This window comes from Helobdella robusta (genome assembly GCF_000326865.2).
Source record: "Helobdella robusta unplaced genomic scaffold HELROscaffold_36, whole genome shotgun sequence".
NCBI classification, from domain to species: Eukaryota; Metazoa; Annelida; class Clitellata; order Rhynchobdellida; family Glossiphoniidae; genus Helobdella; species Helobdella robusta.
This window is the reverse complement of record NW_008704742.1, coordinates 1,450,193-1,471,528: the sequence shown is the minus strand read 5'-3', so window position 1 is coordinate 1,471,528 and position 21,336 is coordinate 1,450,193. Positions and strand designations below refer to the sequence as shown.

The window sequence follows — 21,336 nt, the reverse complement described above, 5'->3', positions numbered from 1 at the left end:
TGATGCAATATCTATTAGGCACCCGTGATTTGAAAAGAATTGATACTATAATTATCATTTCCAAAACTTTTAAAACTTTGTCACCTAGTGAAAATTTCTTAGACGAGGCTCTGATAAAGTTTAATTAAATCAAAACTAGTTGTGTGAATGGTAAAGTTTTATTGAGTGTTAATATGTTTGAGGTGTCTTGTGATGAAGTCTTTTCCGGATATGTAGTTTGGGTGGCGACTTGGTAGTTATGTTTGCGTTGTCGAAGGTTGTGTGTTGTAGTTTTAATTGGTTGTAGTAGAGGATGGATGACGGGGTTGTTGTTACCCTTTCTTGAACAGTCTTGAATCGAGTGTGTTGAATATCTGATTGACGGTAGGATGATGCAGGTAGATAGTTGAAGCGAATTAGTTTTATGATGAACGATTGTAGTTGCTGAAGTTGTTGTTGTGTAGCAAAACCAGACTAGGAGGAATCTGCATATTCGATGCGTGAGATTATGAGTGATTTAGTTATGTCGAATAAATTGATGCTTCTGAGACCATGTGAGCTTTGTGTGCGTGAAATGTTAGAAAGTCTTTTGTGATATGTGATTGAGATGAGGTGCTATATTAAATGTGGAGGTGAATGTTATGCCTAATATTTTTAATTGACTTGTGCAAATGATTGATGGGTGTTCTGAAGGTAATGTTATTTTCTTACGGCTATTGTGAATGATGAGTTCGAATGATTTATTGAGATTAAGTGACATTGCTTCGTTTTGACCATGTAGTTAATGAGTCGAGTTCTGAATGGATGGTGTTTGAGTTAGATGATGGGATGAGAAGGTAGGTGTCGTCAGTGCATTTGATGATGCGATTAGAGTTATGAAAAGTTTTGAGGGTAGAAGCATTGATGATAAAGATAGATGGTCCAAGGACAGAACCTTGAACTACGCTAGAATTAATAGGTATTGTAGATAAAAGAGTAGAACTAAAAAAAAGTAGAATGACTCCTATTAGAAAGAAAATTTATTATAATATTGTAAATGTTATCAGGTATTTGAAAGTGAGAAGTGATTGAGAGTGTCAAAAGTTTTAGAAAAGTCGAGAACAATAAGATGAAGATACTTATTATTTTTAAGGGAAAGATGTTATTGTGGAAGTAAGAGAGATGATGGCGGATGTAGATGAGCCTGTTGGGCAAAATGCAAACTGATCTTGTAATAGTGGTTTGATAGATGGATGGTTGAAACATGGATAGATGAATGACCTAACAATGAATTTTTCTAGAATACGTGAGAGAATGGGGGTGATAGATATTGTGCAATAATCTATTGGTGATGATGGGTATTTTGTTTTAGGAAGTGGATGAATTGTGATGGATTTCCATTGTGATGGGATGAATGAATGCATTAAACAGTGATTGTAGAATGAACTTAACGTGCTGGAGATGAATGAAGCGATGATTTGTATAACCATGCTTATAGACTCTCTGGACCTATACCGGATGGGCAGGCCTTCGTTCGCACCTGCAAAACGGAGTATGAAGTATGAGTATGAAGTTGATGTTGATGACGACTATTAATTGTTGTTGCTTTTGTTGGTGGAGTTTTATAACCTATACAGATATATATAAATTTTATAACCTTTACAGATATATATATAGATATATATATATATATATATATATATATATATATATTTATAACCTATACAGTTATATATTTTATAACCTATATATATATATATGTGTGTTTATATATGTTTATTTATATATATATATATATATATATATATATATATTGTCGGAAATTTAAAAAGCAACTGGTGGTGAGGTAATCTCTACCTCTATCTTTCTCAGGGAATTTTTTTATGGTCCGACAATAATTTTGTGTATATTTTTATCGTGAGTTCGACCAATTCTGTGTGGCACTGGGCTTTTTCGAATTATATGATTTTACTGAGTAACACACGAACGCGTAAAAATATTCGATAACAATTTTATTAATCGACGGAAGTAAATGAAAAGGAATTGAACTAAATGAACTCTAGAATAATGTAAAAAAAATAATGTCAATGAACAAACTGGAATACAGGAATTAAAACTTCTTCTTGTTGGGTCGGGCAACTTGGGATATGTTTCTTGCCGTTTAATCGTACAACCTCAACGTGTGTAACCGATGGTGATGTCGATTCAACTCCAAGAAATAAATAAAATTAATGCGGAAAAATTACAAAAATCGGAGCCTATGGAAATTCCAAGCTGCGTGTGAAACTATACCAATGAGTATAGAATCCAGCAAAGAACCCTAGGTCCACAAATAGCACAACGAAAACAAAACAACGAGGCGGATTCGTTTTCACAGAATCCAAGGCCTGTTTTCACTGGGCCTGTCTGTCAGTCGGTCGGCTTTCGCACAACCCTGGCCTGTTTTCACTGGGCCGTCGAGTCTGGTCGGCTTTCGCACAACCAAGGGCCTGTTTTCACTGGGCCTGTCTGTCAGTCGGTCGGCTTTCGCACAACCCTGGCCTGTTTTCACTGGACTGTCGAGTCTGGTCGGCTTTCGCACGACCAAGGGCCTGTTTTCACTGGACCTGTCAGTCAGTCGGTCGGCTTTCGCACAACCCTGGCCTGTTTTCACTGGGCCGTCAAGTCTGGTCGGCTTTCGCACAACCAAGGGCTTGTTTTCACTGGGCCTGTCTGTCAGTCGGTCGGCTTTCGCACAACCCTGGCCTGTTTTCACTTTGACAAAGTCAATCTCCATCTAAATTCATTTTGACAAAGTCAATATTTTCCTATATAAACAGCAGAAAGCACTGATGATGATTCATTCGGAATCGAAATATGGCCTTATTTGCAGCATGAATTCGGAAAATATGTTTATTTTGAATTTTAATAAACTAAACGTTCACCAAAAAACTTAAGTGAGAAAAATTGAAAAAACGAACTACAAACATATTAACGCCAAACATTCGGTAGAATTTATAGAATATTGTAAAAATTATGGTCTATTACCAACATATATATATATATATATATATATATATATATATATATATATATATATATATATATATATATAATGAAAATAATGTCTAGTTTAAATAAAACATTTGTATGGTTTACGGTTATGTATTTATTATATAATATTTAACGGGTAATAATAACCAATAAAAGGCTGTAGCTACAATACCAAAAATTGTTATTGTTTAGATCGCTTTTGTTCAAGTTGTTCTTATTTTTCGGATTGTTCCTTTCGTTTTCATTGTTCCAATTTTTATTTCAGTGTTCAAAGTTTAATGGATCTTTATGTAATTTGGATTCACGTAGTTATTTTTTTATTTTTTAAGGTTTTCTTTTTAATATGAAGTTTTAAATTAAAAATTTGGTTTAATTAACTAAAGCTGAAACATGTGTTGCAAGAATGTTATGCTGGCAGTTGATGAGGCCGGATTCACCAGTTGACATGAAGGTTGCAAAAGACTTTTCACTCACTTCGTGTTGTCTACCTTAAAAGGATCATTTGTAAAAAGGCAAATCTCGGCAAGAAGAGAGACCGACGAGATTACGTGTGATAATTAAATGCTGACTCGGTCAAAAATTGAGCGGCGTAGAAATCAAACGCTGCTCGGCAAAATTCTACTTCTATAATTGTACAAGCAAAATTTTTACTCTGTTAATCTAATATAAGTGGCAGATTTAGAGAGACCGGGATCAATATTCTAAACAGCATCAACAAAAAGAAATATCAACTCCCTAATTGGGCACAAAACGCACTAGCGCCCACAACGCCCTGCAACGTCAATCCTCCTACCTACCTCGAAATATCTACAATAATCCGCAAATACAGATCAAAATCATCACCATGTCCGCTAGATCAGATCTCAATTATTCCATTTAAAAGATGTCCTATATTGCGCACCTTTCTCCACAAATTGTTTACGCAATGTTGGTTGTTCTCTAGAATCCCATCATGCTGGAAGAAAGGTTTCACATTGCTTATTCACAAAAAAGGTGACGCACATGATCCGGCCAACTTCCGACCCATAACACTTCAACCTACGCTCTATAAAATATTTTCATCCTGCATTAACAACAAAATGTACAACTTTTTAGAATCAAACTACCTTATCAATAAAAACATCCAAAAAGGTTTTTATCCGAAGATGGACGGACTGACCGAACATACCCAGCTTTTATCACACATGATCAATGACGCTAAAAGACATCAAAGAACAATAATTGTCATTTTGTTGGATCTTAAAAACGCTTTTGGCGAGGTCAGCCACGACCTAATCTCATCCACCTTAGACCATCATCTTATACCGCCAATGATCGCTGATTTAATAAAATTCACATACGCCGACTGCACCATATCAGTTTCAGGTTGCGATCAACTTACACCTCCTATCCGGGTCAAACGTGGCGTGCTCCAAGGGGACCCTCTTTCGTCTTTGCTGTTCAATTTGTGCTTCAATTCTTTAATGAAAATACTGGAAAAGCCTGAATATCAACAATTCGGCTAAATTTGGGGACCCACAGCCAACTTGAAAACTAGAACATGGATGCAGTTTACCGATGATACGGCAATTATTGGTAACAGCACGGAAAGTGCTCAAAAGTTGATCGACATCAATCAACCAGGCTTGGTGTAACAAAACTTGTATGAAAATAAGATTAGATAAATGCTCATCATTCGGCATGTGGAAAAAAAATGGTGTTTACGAACAGTTCCTTCCAAAGCTGACAATAGACGATGGATTCCTCAAGTCGAAATAGGAGGGCAAAATATACGACTTTGAAGGAAAGGGCACAAAAGCCTAGAAATTGCTAATCGGTAAATTAAAAGGTTTGTTGTCGGTGATCGGCGAACTAGATACGTCAGCACAATGGAAGCTCCAAATTTTAAGACGATACATACCATCACAACTGGATTTTGAGCTTAGGATATACGATGTTTCGTTGACCTGGATTGGCAGCTGCCTTGACCCATTGGTGGTAGAGGCAGTGAGAATGTGGCTGTCATTGCCAATCAGTAGTTGCCTGTCAGAGAGCTTAACACTTCCCTTTAAACTGGGTGGATTAAATGTTAGATCTCTCAAGCCTTACGCCGAATCCTTGAGGATCAAACTTCGTAACTATTTAAAAGCCAATGGAAATGAGGAGCTAAAATGTCTGTGGAGCGAATCGTTCAGCGACTTCATTAAAATTGACAATATGCTTCCTGACGCCAACGACATTAAACCGACGCTTAAAGCAATAAAAGAACAACAACAAACCACAGCTTTAAATCATCTGACATTCCTTCAATGTCAAGGAACAATATTAAAATTAATTCAAGCACACATCCCAGCTGTTTGCATAGATCGTTGGTCGAGGTACGTAACATGTCTTTCGGAAGGTCTGTTTAAATTTGTCAGAAAAAGTTTAATCCAACAACTTCCGACAAACGCCAACCTTCAAAGATGGGGAAAATCATCCACTGCACAATGTCCTCTATGCAGCGCTTGCCAAACAAACAAACACGTTTTATCAAATTGTGACGCGGCGTCGGCACTGAAGCGATTTACAACACGTCACAACAAAATTCTTTCAATAATATTAGACAGGTTGAAATCATGTGCAGGCCCTGATGTCTCCATATATGTAGACTTGGATCAAGATAAGTATCAGCCACTGTCCTGCCTCTTCAAGACTCTACGTCCTGACATCGCACTACTTTGCGATAGCAACATTGAATTCCTGAAGCTCACGGTTTGACATGAAACAAACTTTCTGAAATCAAAGGACTATAAAATGGCGAAGTACTCCCATAATTTGCAAAATAATTTGACCAATAATTATAAACACTCTAACGTTACAATTAATACATTTGAAATATCCCCTTTAGATTTTTTTAATACTTTTGATTTGTCTCTTATTAATTTAATATGGACTGATGATTTTATCAATAACCTTATTTATGCAGCAATTTCGTCGTCATATAGTATTTACTGTGATAGAAATGCAAATTGAATGAACCATTTAGGACTAACCTTCTCTCGTTGTACACATTCTTTTTATATGATGACCAGCTTCGGAGATTATTTCAAGACATTTTACTATATACATATATATTTTAATTTTGATTATCATTGACAATTATTGTTTTTTTTTTCATTTCATGTACGTTTTTACGATGAAAATAAAAAGGAGTTCTCATTATTATTATTATTATTATTATTATGCGAACGTGAAACACGAGAGTTGGCCGATTTCGTACAGCTTACCGTTTTATGCATAATTACGTTTTTTTAGTTGATTAATTGGTTTTAAAATTGTTGTACTATGTTGATAAAATTGTGTGGAATATGGCGGTGGTTTTAAAATTTAATTTTAATAAAGTCTACTATTTTATTTTAATTATTTTAATAAATTTAATTTACGAAATTAATGCAAGTAAATGCCCGTATTGCGATAAGGATTTTATTCAAGTAAAAAGACACACCTGGCGTTGTGCAAAAAATACCAACTCTAATAACAACATTGTAAGTTCTGCTGAAAAATCCAACGTTGAAGTTTCTCCTAATATTTATAATGCACATTCTATAGATAACAGTTCAATTAATTTGGAAAAAAATATTAATTGCTGCTGCGGTAAAAGCAGTTCAATTAATTTGGAAAAAAATATTATTTGCTGCTGCGGTAAAAGCTGCAAAGGTAGAAAAGGCCTTATTATGCACCAACGTTCATGTAAAATGCATAATCAACTTAAATTAGCAGACAACCCTGCAAGCGACGTAGATGCAACCTCTCCAACCTCGGAGCAGCAACCATCAGAACCATCAAATAATTCGACATCTACTTCGTCACCCTCACCAACACAATCAATAGAATCAACTCTGCCAGGCGTCAAACTACAAAAAACATCGACACAATGGTCAGAAGCAAACGCCTACTTCCAACTGCAACAACATACACTGCCAAGCTACCACGACATTGACGCATTTGCATATACATTTCAAAAAATGATTTACGACTACTTTGCCTTAAATTATGGCACCATCAAACCTCAAACGATCAACAACAACAACAAAAGTTCTAACAAATCTATTAAAAAATTAAAAAATAAATTGAAGCAACTAAAATTATTGGGCCGCAACAACCAGGGCTTTGACAATCTTATCAGATCAACAAGTAAAGAACTGCGAGCCAAACTGTTATCAACAAAAATATCAAAATCTGGTAAATCATGTGGTAACATCACGTCTCAACTGAAACGACGATTCTGGTGGACATGCAAAAGAATATTTGCCCAGACAGAAAATTTGAAACCGTTGTTCAACGTCAGTGATTGCACACATTATTTCAAACAAATACTATCAGATGATAACCAGAAAAAATGCCAACTACCAAACTGGACTCAACAGCTACAAAGACCATCAACACTCTGCAACACAAGCCCTCCATCATACCATGAAATATCTACAATAGTTCGCAAGTACAAAGCTAGATCATCACCTTGCCCACTCGATCAAATCTCGATAATTTCATTTAAAAAATGCCCTATATTACGCACTATTCTACACAAACTATTAATACAATGCTGGTTGTCAGGCAAAATCCCAATTTGTTTGAAAAAGGGTTTCACGATCCTCATCCACAAAAAGGGAGACGCTCACAATCTTTCCAGCTTCAGACCAATAACCTTGCAACCAACACTCTACAAAATATTTTCATCTTTTATAAATAATAGAATTTACAAATTTTTAGAAATCAACAATTTCATAAATAAAAACATCCAAAAAGGCTTCTACCCGAAAATAGATGGTGTTACGGAACATAATCAGCTTTTAACTCACCTACTCTACGATGCGAAGAAACATCAAAGAACCATTATCGTCGCACTTCTCGATCTTCGCAACGCATTCGGTGAAATCAGCCATAAACTCATATCATCAACTCTGGATTTTCATCACATTCCCTCTCAAATTATCAAACTAATTGAACATATATATACCGACTACTCAATCACAGTTTCCGGATGCGACCAACTAACCCCGCTCATTCCAATCAAGCGTGGTGTATTGCAAGGTGATCCCGTGTCTCCACTGCTTTTCAACCTCTGCTTCAACCCCCTGATGAAAGTCATAGAACAAACAGAGTACCAACAATGCAGGTACATATGGGGTCCGCCAGCCAGCTTAAAGACAAGAGCGTGGCATCAGTTCGCAGACGACACGGCCATTATCGCCAACAGCACCGAAAGTGCTCAAAAACTCATAGATGTAAATCACGCTTGGTGCAAAGCAACTGGAATGAGTTTGAGAACTGACAAGTGTTTCTCGTTCGGTATGCGAAAACGCAGCGGGGTTTACGAACAATTCCTTCCGACGCTATCGATCGACATCAAAAAAATCCTCCATGTTGACATCGGAGGTTATTTCGAATATCTGGGGAAAAAATATGATTTCGAAGGCAACAACACAAACGCCAAAAACCAGATGATCATCAAATTCAAAATATTACTATCAACCGTCAGTGAACTGGATACAACAGTTCAGTGGAAGCTTGAAATCCTTAGAAAATATCTTCCATCTCAATTTGCGTTTGAATTTCGCATGTACAACATTTCACTGACTTGGATTAGTATGCATCTGGACACCCTAATCACCGAAACAGTAAGATCATGGCTGTCATTGCCCATAAGTAGCTGTCTGTCGGAGACATTGTCGCTCCCATATAAACTAGGCGGCCTAAACGTTAGATCTCTCAAAAATTTTGCCGAATCTTTGAGATTAAAACTCTGTAGCTACCTGAAATCAAACGGCAACGAAGAACTTAAATGTTTATGGAGCGAGTCCTATAGCAATTATATAAAAATCGACAATTTGCTTCCTCAAAGGACATAAAACCGGCACTCAGCATGTTAACGATCAAACAACAAAATGCAGAACTCGAACATCTATCGCTACTTCGTTGCCAAGGCACAATTTTAAAAGTAATCAAAGACCAGATTCCCGCAGCTAGAATTGCTCACTGGTCGAAATTCACTGCAAACCTCTCAGAAGTACTGTTCAAATTTGTTAGGAGAAGTCTCATCCAACAACTCCCCACAAATGCAAATTTGTTCAGATGGAGCAAATCATCAACGACTGACTGTCCATTGTGTAAAGCGCGGAAAACAAACAAACATGTTCTGTCTAATTGCAATTAGGTGGCAGCACTAAAAGATTCACAATGCGTCACAACAAAATTTTAAACATAATTATAGAAAGGTTGAAAGCATGCGCGGGTCCAGGGGTTTCGATATATGCAGATGTGGACTATGATGGGATCCCTCCAGTGTCTTGCTCTTCAAATCCCTACGTCCTGACATCGCAATACTTTGTGACGACACGATAGAAATATTAGAGCTGACGGTCTGCCATGAATCCAACCTACTCAACTCAAAAAAATATAAAACTATCAAATACTCAGAAAATCTCAAAAATAATTTGCATGACAATTCAATACACCTGAAAATAATAGTTAATACTTTTGAAATTTCAACATTGGGCTTTTGCAATTTTTTAAATTTATCATTAATCAATAACATTTGGTCAGATCAATTTTATAATAACCTTATTAACTCTGTAATACCGTCATCTTATGCCATCTACTGTGAACGCAATAACATCATCATAGCTCGTTGTACTCGTTTATTTCAAATGATGAGCATCGTAGAATACTATTGTATTTAATTTAATTTAAATCAATTTATTTATTTTATTTTATTTTATTAGATTTTAATTAGACTTTTATCTCATTTTACTATATTTCATATTTTTCTAGAAATAAAAGAGAGTTCACATTATTATTATTATTATTATTATTACATTGTATCGTGTAAACATGAGAGTCGGTCGATTTTAGTCTGCTCAATGTTTTTACCTACTTTAATTTGGTTTTATAAAGTTTAATAATATAAAAATTAAATGTAAAGATGCGGAAAATTTTGTCGGTTAAGCTAGTTTTAATAAAATCTAATTTTAAATATTTATTTAGTTTTATTTTGCTTTTAAATATAATTTCAACTGTTAACGCTGGTAAATGTCCACATTGTTTTAATGAGTTTGTAAATGTAGGAAGACACTTCTGGAGGTGCACTAAAACAACGTTGAATAATAATGACAATTTTAATATACGCAGTTCACCAAAAAGTAATATTGTGATATCTCTTAACATTTTTAATAGTTCTAAAAGTAACGATATTTTAACTAATAATGATAATAATTTAATTCCATGTTGTTGTGGCAAGAGTTGCAAGGGTCGGAAGGACTTGAAATTACACCAACGTACTTGCAAAATGTTTAAAAACCTTAGGAATGCACTAGAAACTCCAGAGAAATCTGACAAAAATTTGGAACTGTCGCCACCACCACAACGCGAACAAGCATTCCCTGAAAGGTTGGACAGCAACATCATGGAAACTCCTCTCATTGGAATAAAAATACCTAAGACCCTAAAACATTGGACGGAAGCAAATACATACTTCCAACTCCACAGAACGTCCTTACCAAATGTATCCGACATCAACAATTTCACCACATCATTCCAATCACTGATCTACAATTATTTTGCATCCAACTACGGCACGGTAAAGCAACAAAAATTATCGACAACACAACACCCCAATAAAACAGTCAAAAACATGAAGAAGGACCTAAAGCAGTTAAAATTACTTGGCCGCAACGACCACAGTTTCGACATGAAAATCAGCACAATAAGCAAACAAATAAGAACAGAACTGTTATCAATGAAAAATGCAAAAACTGAGAAACATGTCGACATAACAAAACAACTGAAAGTAAAATTCTGGTCAACATGCAAAAAATTGTTCAACCCATCAAACAGCTTAACCCCATCATTCAGCATCGACGACTGCAAGAAATATTTTTACAACATACTCCACGATCCATTTCACAATAAGTTTCACCTTCCGAACTGGGTTCCAACATTGCAACAACCAACAATTCCATGCAACATCGACCCCCCAACATACCACGAAATAGCAACAGTCATTAGAAAATGCAAACTTAGAGCATCCCCCTGTTCGCTCGATCAAATCTCAATAATTGTCTTCAAAAAATGCCCTATGCTGCGCACAATCCTTCACTAATTAATAGTCGAATGCTGGAGGTCTGCTACGATTCCATCCTGTTGGAGAAAGGGCTTCACCATTTTAATCTATAAAAAAGGTGACCCCAATGACCCAGCTAACTTTAGACCGATAACGCTCCAACCGGTTCTTTACAAGATCTTTTCTACATGCGTCAACAACAGAATACACAAATATCTGGAAAACAACAGCTTCATCAACACCTTGGACGGAGTGACGGAACACACTCATCTACTTACCCACCTGATGAAAGATGCGAAAAAACATCATCGAACGATCATCGTCACCCTTCTAGATCTCAGAAATGCGTTTGGTGAGGTTAGTCACGATCTCATCTGTTCTAAAATACCATCATATGCCGGACCAGATGTGCAACTTAATTGATTCTATTTATGCTGACTATTCAACAACAGTATCAGTACGCGAGCAGTTAACTCTACCAATCCCTGTGAAACGTGGAGTGCTGCAGGGTGACCCCAGTTCACCTCTTCTTTTCAACCTCTGTTTCAACCTTCTAAGGGGGATGTTGAAAAAAAAAGAATATGAACAATGTGGATACCTATGGGGCCCTGCGGCTAATCTAAAATCCAGAGCATGGCTGCAATTCGCTGACGATACAGCTATTATAACAAACAGCTCTGATGGTGCTCAGACTCTAATCAATCTCAACCAATCCTGGTGCAAATGGTCTGGCATGAAGATAAGAGTCGACAAGTGTTGCACATTCGGGATGCGAAAGCGGGATGGCGCATATGAACAATTTCTGCCGAAGCTAACAATAGACGACGAAACAATACCTCAGATAGGCGTCGATGACAGATTTGAGTATCTGGGTAAATCTTATGATTTTGAGTGCAAAAACGTCAAGGAAAAAGAGATACTCCAAAAGAAGCTAACGGATATGCTGCAAGTAATCAGCGACTTGAATACAACAGCTCAATGGAAACTTCAAATTCTACGTCGCTTCATTCCGTCTCAATTATCATTCCAATTGCGATTATATGATATTTCGCTAACTTGGATAGGTAACAGCTTAGACCCGTTGATATGCGAAGCTGTAAGAGACTGGTTGTCTCTTCCCGTAAGTAGTTGTGTTGCTGAAGTTTTGTCGTTGCCTTACAAAAGTGGAGGGTTAAACATAAAATCGCTAAAACATCACACAGAACTAATGAAATTAAAACTTCGGGGACACTTAAAAACAAACACCAGGGAAGAAATGAGAGTTCTGTGGCAGGAATCAAAGAACGAATACAGAAAAGTCGACAACCAAATCTAAAGCAACAATATTCAAATGGCGTGCAACGTACTGAAACAGCGTCAACACCAAAATGACTTCAACCATCTATCGTCGCTACAATACCAAGTAACATTGATAAAGTCGATTAAGGAAAACATTCACGACTCAGAGATCACCCGTTGGGCTAATGCAACAAAATCCCTGCCAGATGTTTTATACAAATTCACAAGAAAATATCTCATTCAACAACTACCAACCAACGCTAACCTAGTCAAATGGAAAAAAACGAACAACGCAGCATAACGCCAAGGAAACAAATAAGCATGTAGTATCAAACTGTGGTTCGCCATCTGCACTCGCTAGGTACTTAAATCGCCACAATAAAATACTTGCCATCATCTTGTACAACATCAAATCATGCATCGCGCCTGGAGCAATCATTTTTGCGATATCGAAGAAGAATCGATCCGCCCTGTGTCGCAACTGTTTACCTCGCTCAGACCAGACATAGCAATCTTGTACAAAAAAACTATTGAAATACTGGAACCTAACAGTCTGTCATGAAACCAATTACACCAAATCAAGAAACTACAAAGTGGATAAGTACAAGTACAACCTCAAGAATAACCTATCGAACGATTTTAAGCATTCAATATTTTAATCAACACTTTTGAAATTTCGCCAATAGGTCTTTATAATTCTTTCAATTTATCTCAAACTAAAATAAACTGGCGTGACGATTTTAGATCTAGCTTAATCAATTCTGCGATAGCATCCACTTACGCAATATATTGTCACAGAAATAAAGCTTGACTCTAGTTTTTATATTATTTTATCATCCTTGTACACATTCATTGATGTTAAATTATCCATTATTTTAATCTTTTAACTATTATAATAATTGATCATTTTATATTTAATTGTAATTTCTTTTTTTTACTTATATTTTGGCTTATGAAGAAATAAAAGAGTTCTCATTATTACGATCTGTTCAACACTCTACGACCTGACGTCGCCATACTACTAGGCAACACAGTAGAGATCTTAGAGTTAACGGTTTGTCATGAAACAAATCTTGAATCATCCAGGCAATACAAGATCAAAAAATATTCAGACAATTTGCACAGTTATCTAAATGACAACTATAAACACTGCTCAATAATTATAAATACTTTTGAAATATCACCAATAGGTTTTTTTATAATAATTTTAATCTTTCACTTTTTAAAATTTTGTGGCCAGATTCTTTTAACGATGAATTAATTGATAGAGACAGTTATAAAGCTATCGTATGGCATATATTGTGACAGAAACAATTTGTGATATACATGTGAATATACTTCAACGCTATGTACTTTTTCTAAAAATGAGCATTTTGGCAATCATTGACATTTTATTACATTATTGTGACATTTCATTATTTTATTATTATAATTATTTAGTGTCTTTGCTATAAAATAAAAGAGTTCGCATTATTATAATTGCTATTGTTATTATTATTGTTTTTAGCGCAAGGAGGTTGAAATGAAATAAAATGTTTAATATTATTATTATAATTATTATTATTATTTTATACATACCAGTTTGTCCCTGAAAAGATATACAACACGTCACAACAATATACTATCGATGATTTTAGAAAAAATTCAATCATTTGCAGGTACGATGTATTGATTCCAACTGCAACAAATACTTTCCAGTATCATCTCTCTTTAAATCACTTCGTCCAGATATTGCCATTCGACGAGGTGATACTATCGAAATAATAGAATTAACAGTTTGCCACGAATCTAACTTTTCTAAATCTAAGGAATATAAAACATCAGAATACTTTCAAAATCTTAATAATTTTTTATACGAATTGATATAATAAATTCATTTGAAATTTTTCCGCTAGTTTTTTTTTAATATTTTAAACTATCATTAATTAATTTTATTTGGTCAAACCTTTTTCATAGAAGTTTAATTAATTCTGTAGTATCGTCATCTTACACAATTTACTGTGATAGTAACACGATTTGAACATAATTTAATGCTGATTCTATTTCTCTTTGTGCCCATTTAAAATGTATGGCGAGCAATGTAGATTGTAGAATATCTATATAATTTACATTACAAGTTTCATTATTTTAACTTTATAATTACAATGTATATTTTAAAATGAAAATAAACGGATGTTCTCATTATAGTTATTATTATTATTGTTGTTGTTGTTGACGGTGTTATTGTTATTATCGTTATTGTTATTATCATCATTGTTAGATTGCCGCTGGTTGGTCCGATTAACATTATTGTTGTTCATTCTTCGAGTTGGAAGTGTTATTCGTTGTTAGATGTTGGTGGAAGGTTTTTCATATTCGATGAAAATGACTTTTGCAATTCTTAGGTTTTAGTGCTGTTGATTGTTGTTTAGAATTTTTGTGTTGTTATCTAGAAGGTTCCTAATTATTGGGGTGTTGTGGAAAGTTTCAAGACGGTTTTTTATTGCACCGTCTCTTTTGGCTTAGTGAGTCTACGCGGTAGTGTTGTAGTAGTCATTCCTATATAGGAAGTATGAAGACGCGCACAGTCGTCAAGAGGACAAGAAAATTTTTATATGAGATGGCTATGTTTCAAAAGGGAAGTGTTGTGAGGTTGGCAATTATTCAAAGTTAAAAGGTTAGATGTTTTGTAGTTTTTGTGAAAGATTCTTAATTTTATTCTATCGTTCGGGTTAGTTGGTTTAATATTATTATGGATTATCTTATTCATGATCTTTTCATCAGTTTTATAGGACGAAGACATGAAATTTCGATAAAATAGTATAATGGTGTTATTATTATTACTGTTATTGTTGTCGTTGATGTTGTTTGCGTTAATGACATTATCGTAGTTGGTATTATTATTGATATTATCATTGTTTTGGTTATTGTTGTTGTTGTTAGTGTCATTACAATTGTTGTTATTGTTGTTGTTAATATTATTATCGGTTGTTATTGTTATTGTTGTTGTTATTGGTTATTGTTGATAATGGTGACCATATTAATATGGTTATTGTTGATAATGGTGACAATATTATTATTGTTGTTGTTGTTTTGGTTCATACGTTGTAACTTTTTATTGATGACATTTTTAATTAGATCTTAATTACATAATTTTTAACTAGATTTTAATTAATTCTTTTTATAAATCATAATTACAGCGTAGATCTAACTTTTTATTGATGACATTTTTAATTATATATGTGCAGTAATTTATGGAATCTACTGAGTTTCTAGCGTAGGAGGGTTTTTTTTATTACATATTACATATATGTATATGTGTATATAAATATACATATATTTTGGGTTTAGACTATCATAAATACAATTATTTATAAAGATCACTGCGTTTTAGGCATTATTCAACTTATAGTTCAACTACAAGTTGTATAATTTTACTTTAAATTTAGATTTTTACTTTAATCTTAGGTCTAATAATAACAATAAAAACAATAAATCTAGCTCTAACAAAAAAATAAATATAGTTAGTAACCATAATTATAATATTAATAATAATAATGCTAATAGCAAGTATAATAAGAATAATTTTATTAAATCCCACTCTAATGTAATTAATAATAATGATAAGAATAATAATTCTAATTCTATTAGTTTAAATAATATAACTAGATTTAAAAGTACCAATATCCAACCTACCTCTACATTTTCACTGTTTAATATTAACATAAGATCAATTAATAAAAAATCGCTCTATATCCATCAAATAATCTCTTCCTCCTTACCTGATTTTTTTACTCTTACTGAAACTTGGCACGAGGACTCTAACTCTCCCTCTCTTATTCTTGCTATTCCTGATGGTTACAGCTTCTTTGAACTCTCTAGACCTCCAAAAAATCTTCTATCATCTTCTCATTCTTCTTATGGGGGTATCTGTCTATTTTATAAATCTCTATTTACTGCTTCCGTTAATACTTCCTTTAATTTTTCTTCTTTAGAATGTCTTGCTGTATCTCTTAAGTCTTCTACTCTATCTTTTTATATTGCTGTAATCTATCGCCCTCCTTCTTCTCACACTTCATTTTTAGATGAATTCTACTCACTCGCTGAATCTCTCTACTCTTTTTCTATTCCTTTCTACATCTCTGGTGATTTCAACTTGCACTTCAATAATTTATCATGTTCTTACACCCGTAGATTTAATGATATTTTGTCTCTTTTTAACTTAACTCAATATTGTTCTTTTCCTACCCATACTTCTGGTAACACTATTGATTTTATTATAGCCTCATCTTTTTCTAAGCCTATTAATATCTCTGCTAGCTCTGTTCTTTATTCTGATCACTTTCTTATTGAATCTGTTTTTTCATTAGATTTTCTTCCTTCAAATTCATCTATGTCCATTTCTAAAAGATGCTGGTCTTCTCTTAATAAAGATATTTTTCTTCAATCTCTTACTGAAACTATTTTTGATACTACCTTATTTTTTGACGTTGATTATTTTGTCTATGCTTTTAATATCTACATTACTTCTATCCTTGATAAACTTATTCCTCTTAAATCTTTTACTTATAGGCTCTATTCTCGTAAGGCTCCTTGGTTTGATTATGCTTGTGTAGTAGCCAAGAAAAGTGTTAAAAGACTGGAGAAAGCCTATAGGTTAAATCCATCTAACTCTCTTTATTCTATCTATGAATCTGAATTGATTAATTATAAATATCTACTATTCTCTAAACACTCTACTTTTCTTAAAAATTCTATAACATCTGCTTCAACATCTAAAAATAGATGGTCTGTTCTATCTAAACTTCTACATAAAAAATCCTCTCACTCATCTTTTTCTGCTCAACAGTTTCATGACTTTTTAGTAAATAAAATTATTTCTTTAAGAACATCTAATTCTAATTTTTCTTCTCATAACTTTACTAAACTTACTACTGAATCTTTTTCTGTATTTACTCCAATAAATCTTTTAGAACTAAAATTATTAATTCTATGTCGTCTACAACCTGTTCTCTAGATCTACTTCCTTCTAATTAACTTAAAGAATTTTCTTCAATATTTTATCCAATCATTCTCAAATTAGTTAATTTATCTCTTTCCACCTCTAAATTTCCTACTTCTTATAAGAATTCTATTGTTATTCCTATTCTTAAAAACTCATCATTAGATCCTACCTCTTTATCTAATTATAGACCTGTAACTAATATTACTTGCATCTCTAAAATAATAGAAAAAGTAGTTTTTAATCAACTGTCATCCTATTTAAACTTTAACTCCTTGCTACCTGTATCTCAATCTGGTTTCAGACCTGCTCACAGTAGTGAAACTTCTTTACTTAAAATACACAATGATATCCTTCTCTCTAGTGACAATAGTAATCTTACTCTTCTTCTTGCTCTTGACTTTTCCTCAGATTTTGATACTGTTGACCACACTATTCTCTTGAGACTGCTGCATCTTTCTTTTAATATTACTGATTCTTGTCTATCTTGGTTTTTTTCTTATCTCTGTAATCGTTTTTCTTCTGTTGTTCTCAACAATTCTACTTCTAACTCCTCTACTTTTACTTTCGGGGTACCTCAGGGTTCTATCCTTGGCCCTCTTCTATTTATACTCTATACTTCTGAACTACCTCGTATTATTAATAACTTTTCTTTCTTTAGTCAACTATATGCTGATGATTCTTACATTTATACTTCTTTTCCTCCATCTAATCTCAATAGTGTTCTTCATAATTTATCTCTATGTCTTTCTTCAATTATAGCTTGGTGTGACTCTATGTGTCTTAAACTTAATCCTTCTAAATTTGAATTAATTTGTTTTAATAAATCTAAACACTCTATTACTATTCCTCCTATTATCTTACCTGATTCTAAAACTCTTGATGTCTCTCACAAGTTTCGTAGTCCAGGTTTTATCTTTGATTCTACTATGTCTCTCTCTTCTAAGATTAATAGTGTTGCTAGAAGCTCTTACTTTCATCTACGTAGAATAAAAAAACTTTTGCCTTTTCTTGATGATCTTACTTTTCTCCTTCTTGTTACTTCGTTAGTCTTATCTAAGATTGATTATTATAACTCGCTCTACTATGGTCTTCCTGACTCTATACTCTATCCTTTAAGTAAAGCTTTTAACTCTGCAGCTCGTCTTGTTGCTCGTGCCTCTTTCTTTTCTCATATATCTCCATATCTTGTTCTCTTGCACTGGCTACCTATAAAATATAGAATAATTTTTAAAATTTGCACGTTCATGTATAAGTCTCAATCTCAATTATTTCCTAAGTATTTATCAGATATATTAATTGAAACTAAACGCCCCGGTTTACGATCGTCTTCTTCTTCTCGCTTTTTCTTAACTCGTGTTAAACACTCTTTTGCCAAATCTGCTTTTGGTTTTTTTGGTTCTTTTCTCTGGAACTCTCTACCTACTTTTCTGACTTCTTCTCCATCACTTGCGAAGTTCAGAGCGGATCTCAAGACCCATCTGTTTTCAAAATTCATTGAGGAGCGCTGTTGAACATCGCGGAAATAGCGCTTTATAAGCTAATTGATTGATTGATTGATAATGCCGAAAACGCATTGATCTTTATAAATAATTGTGTGTATTTATATATATGTGTGTATGTGTGAACAATTTATACAATATATTCTAACATAAAAAGATAGTCGAAAAAATTAAAAAAATTAAAAAATGTTCGCTACTACCTTTTTTGGCTTATCCCGCCAATTTTTGATGCATTCATTTACTACTTAAATATTGTATTTTTTGTCTAAAAACCGAGTTTTTGTGAGCTTTAATAACAACACTACTCACAACGGGGGGCCCCAGGTTCTCTAGATTCTCCACTTGGCATTAGCATTTATCTATTTGTATGCTACTGCAAAAATAAGTATCACGTTAAAAATATTGTTATAAACGTGCTACCGAACGCACTAAGTTCTAGCGTATTCTAAAATGTTCTAGTGACTGGAGCGAGTATTATAACATTGGTGTCGGAAGTGGGATCTTCGACCAGCGAATTACTACTCGTAGAAAAAGAACACGATGTCAAAACTGTGTGGGTTGAACGTAGTTCAACTACGAGAAGAACTACAGAAACGAAGCCTTGTCACAAGTGGCAACAAAGAAGTACTAGTAGCACGTCTGAGAGAAGCTCTCATTGACGAAGGTAAGAACCCAGACGAATTCAAGTTTGATGGTGCTGACGAAGACAATGAAATTAGCACAGGCACGTTTACAACCGCTAAAATGATGGAACTTCTGCTTAGTATGTCAACTGAAATAAAACAACAGATCAAGGAACAGTCCGAACAATCCGAACAACAGTCCGAACGACAGACAGAAGAATTAAAACAGATCAAAGAACAGTCCGAACGACAGTCCGAACGACAGACAGTGGAGTTAAAACAGATCAAGGACCAGCTAAAACACGTAAAATTGGAAGTGGCAGAACAGATTAAAGAACAGTCAACAAGAATAGAAATGATCGAACAGAAACTTGATCGTCAGACCGTTGAGGTAGATCACAAGATAGACAAATTGAAGCGAGAATTTGAGCAATCCAAAAAAATGGCCATGCCGTTAGATCACGCATCCGGAAGAACTTTGAAGGTATCAGCATTTGACGGAGAGATGTCCTGGAACGTTTATAAAACCCAGTTCGAAGCAGCGGCAACTAGTAACTGTTGGAACGGAAAAGAACGAGCAACAGCACTGATACTGGCCCTGCGAGGTTCAGCAGCAGAGGTTCTTCAGACGATTCCGGCGGAGAACCACTTCAACTATGAAGTTCTGGTTAGCGCGTTGGATTTACGTTATGGTGAAAAACACATGAAACAGATTTATCGGTCTCAGCTTAGAAACAGAACGCAACGATCTGGTGAATCCATTCAGCAGCTGGCACAAGATATTGAACGGTTGACATTGCTGTCGTATCCGACATCAGACCCCGAGCATAGAGATGAAACTGCCCTGGATACGTTTATCAAAGCCCTTCGTGATTTGGAACTCAAGCAATCCCTTCTCTTGTCAGATAAACGAAAACTCAGGGATGCCGTTGCGCACAGTCTCACTTTTGAATCGGCAAAGCAAGCATCAAAAAGTGACGTACGTCTACGCCAAGTACATGAAGAATGCTCTTGCCAGAAGGTGGTTGTGAAACGCGAACCCCAACAGCATGGTGTACCCTAATGCCGGATTTGTGGTGAAAAAGGCCATCTACGTCGTGATTGTAAACACCGCCTAAAAGATAACTACTGCCGAAATTGCGCGACAAGATGGCGCGAAAGAAGAGAAGATGATCCTGTATCACGATCGGCCCCTTCTAACGAAGGGGCGGAAAACTAATAAGAGCCAACTTTGTGGGGCAGAGGTTGGCTAGTAGAATTGACGCCCCCAGTACCGTAATTAACGTTTCCAGACTACATCGACCTATGGCTGAACGGAAAAGTTGATCAACGAGAATGTGTAATTACAGTCGACACCGGAGCAACAAAATCGATTTTAAGATCTGATTTGGTACCCAATCTGAAGAAAGAGACTTCTAACAAATACATCCTTCGAACAGCTACCGGAGGAACAGCACCAGTCTATGGAAAGATTCTCCGTACTGTTCAGCTAGGCGACTTGTTATTCGAAGGTTCATTCTTAGTCGCGGATATCATCGACGAATGCATAATAGGTGTCGACTTTCTGACAAAATATGGGTTCAAAATTGACTTAGAAAAACGCATTCTTAGATGGAGAAATACAGAAGTGATAATGGGGGATAGCGACGAAAAATGCATTCGAGTGACAGTCGATTGTGACATAGAACTACCTCAATCATCTGAAAACATCGTATGGGGCAAGTTGAATTGCGATCCTGGGGGCCACCAGTTCTATTTGATAGGGCCAACCTCAACGACAAATGTACAGAACGCGGTCATTGGAAAATGCCTGTTAGAAGCGAACAAAAATGGTTTTATTCCTGTCAGAATAATGAATACCGCTAAACACACTATTAAAAT

At 34.9% G+C, this 21,336-nt stretch overlaps 3 protein-coding genes across 3 annotated transcripts; 2 read left to right on the top strand and 1 right to left on the bottom strand.

The window, feature by feature from the left end:
* Positions 1-2,329: 2,329 nt before the first annotated feature.
* HELRODRAFT_176153 (hypothetical protein) lies at positions 2,330-2,734 on the bottom strand (the record flags this gene model as incomplete). Its single annotated transcript, XM_009023475.1, has 1 exon — positions 2,330-2,734. The coding sequence occupies one exon, from the start codon at positions 2,732-2,734 to the stop codon at positions 2,330-2,332; it is 405 nt and encodes a 134-aa protein (XP_009021723.1).
* Positions 2,735-6,707: 3,973 nt separating this feature from the next.
* On the top strand, positions 6,708-13,160 carry HELRODRAFT_176152 (hypothetical protein; the record flags this gene model as incomplete). The annotated part of the gene is made up of 4 exons (XM_009023474.1): positions 6,708-7,295; positions 7,347-7,450; positions 10,315-11,042; positions 13,036-13,160. The coding sequence occupies 4 exons, from the start codon at positions 6,708-6,710 to the stop codon at positions 13,158-13,160; spliced, it is 1,545 nt and encodes a 514-aa protein (XP_009021722.1).
* Positions 13,161-19,372: 6,212 nt separating this feature from the next.
* Positions 19,373-19,522, top strand: HELRODRAFT_83225 (hypothetical protein; the record flags this gene model as incomplete). The annotated part of the gene is made up of 1 exon (XM_009023473.1): positions 19,373-19,522. A coding segment is annotated over one exon (150 nt), but the record flags the coding sequence as incomplete, so codon positions are not given.
* Positions 19,523-21,336: the final 1,814 nt, after the last annotated feature.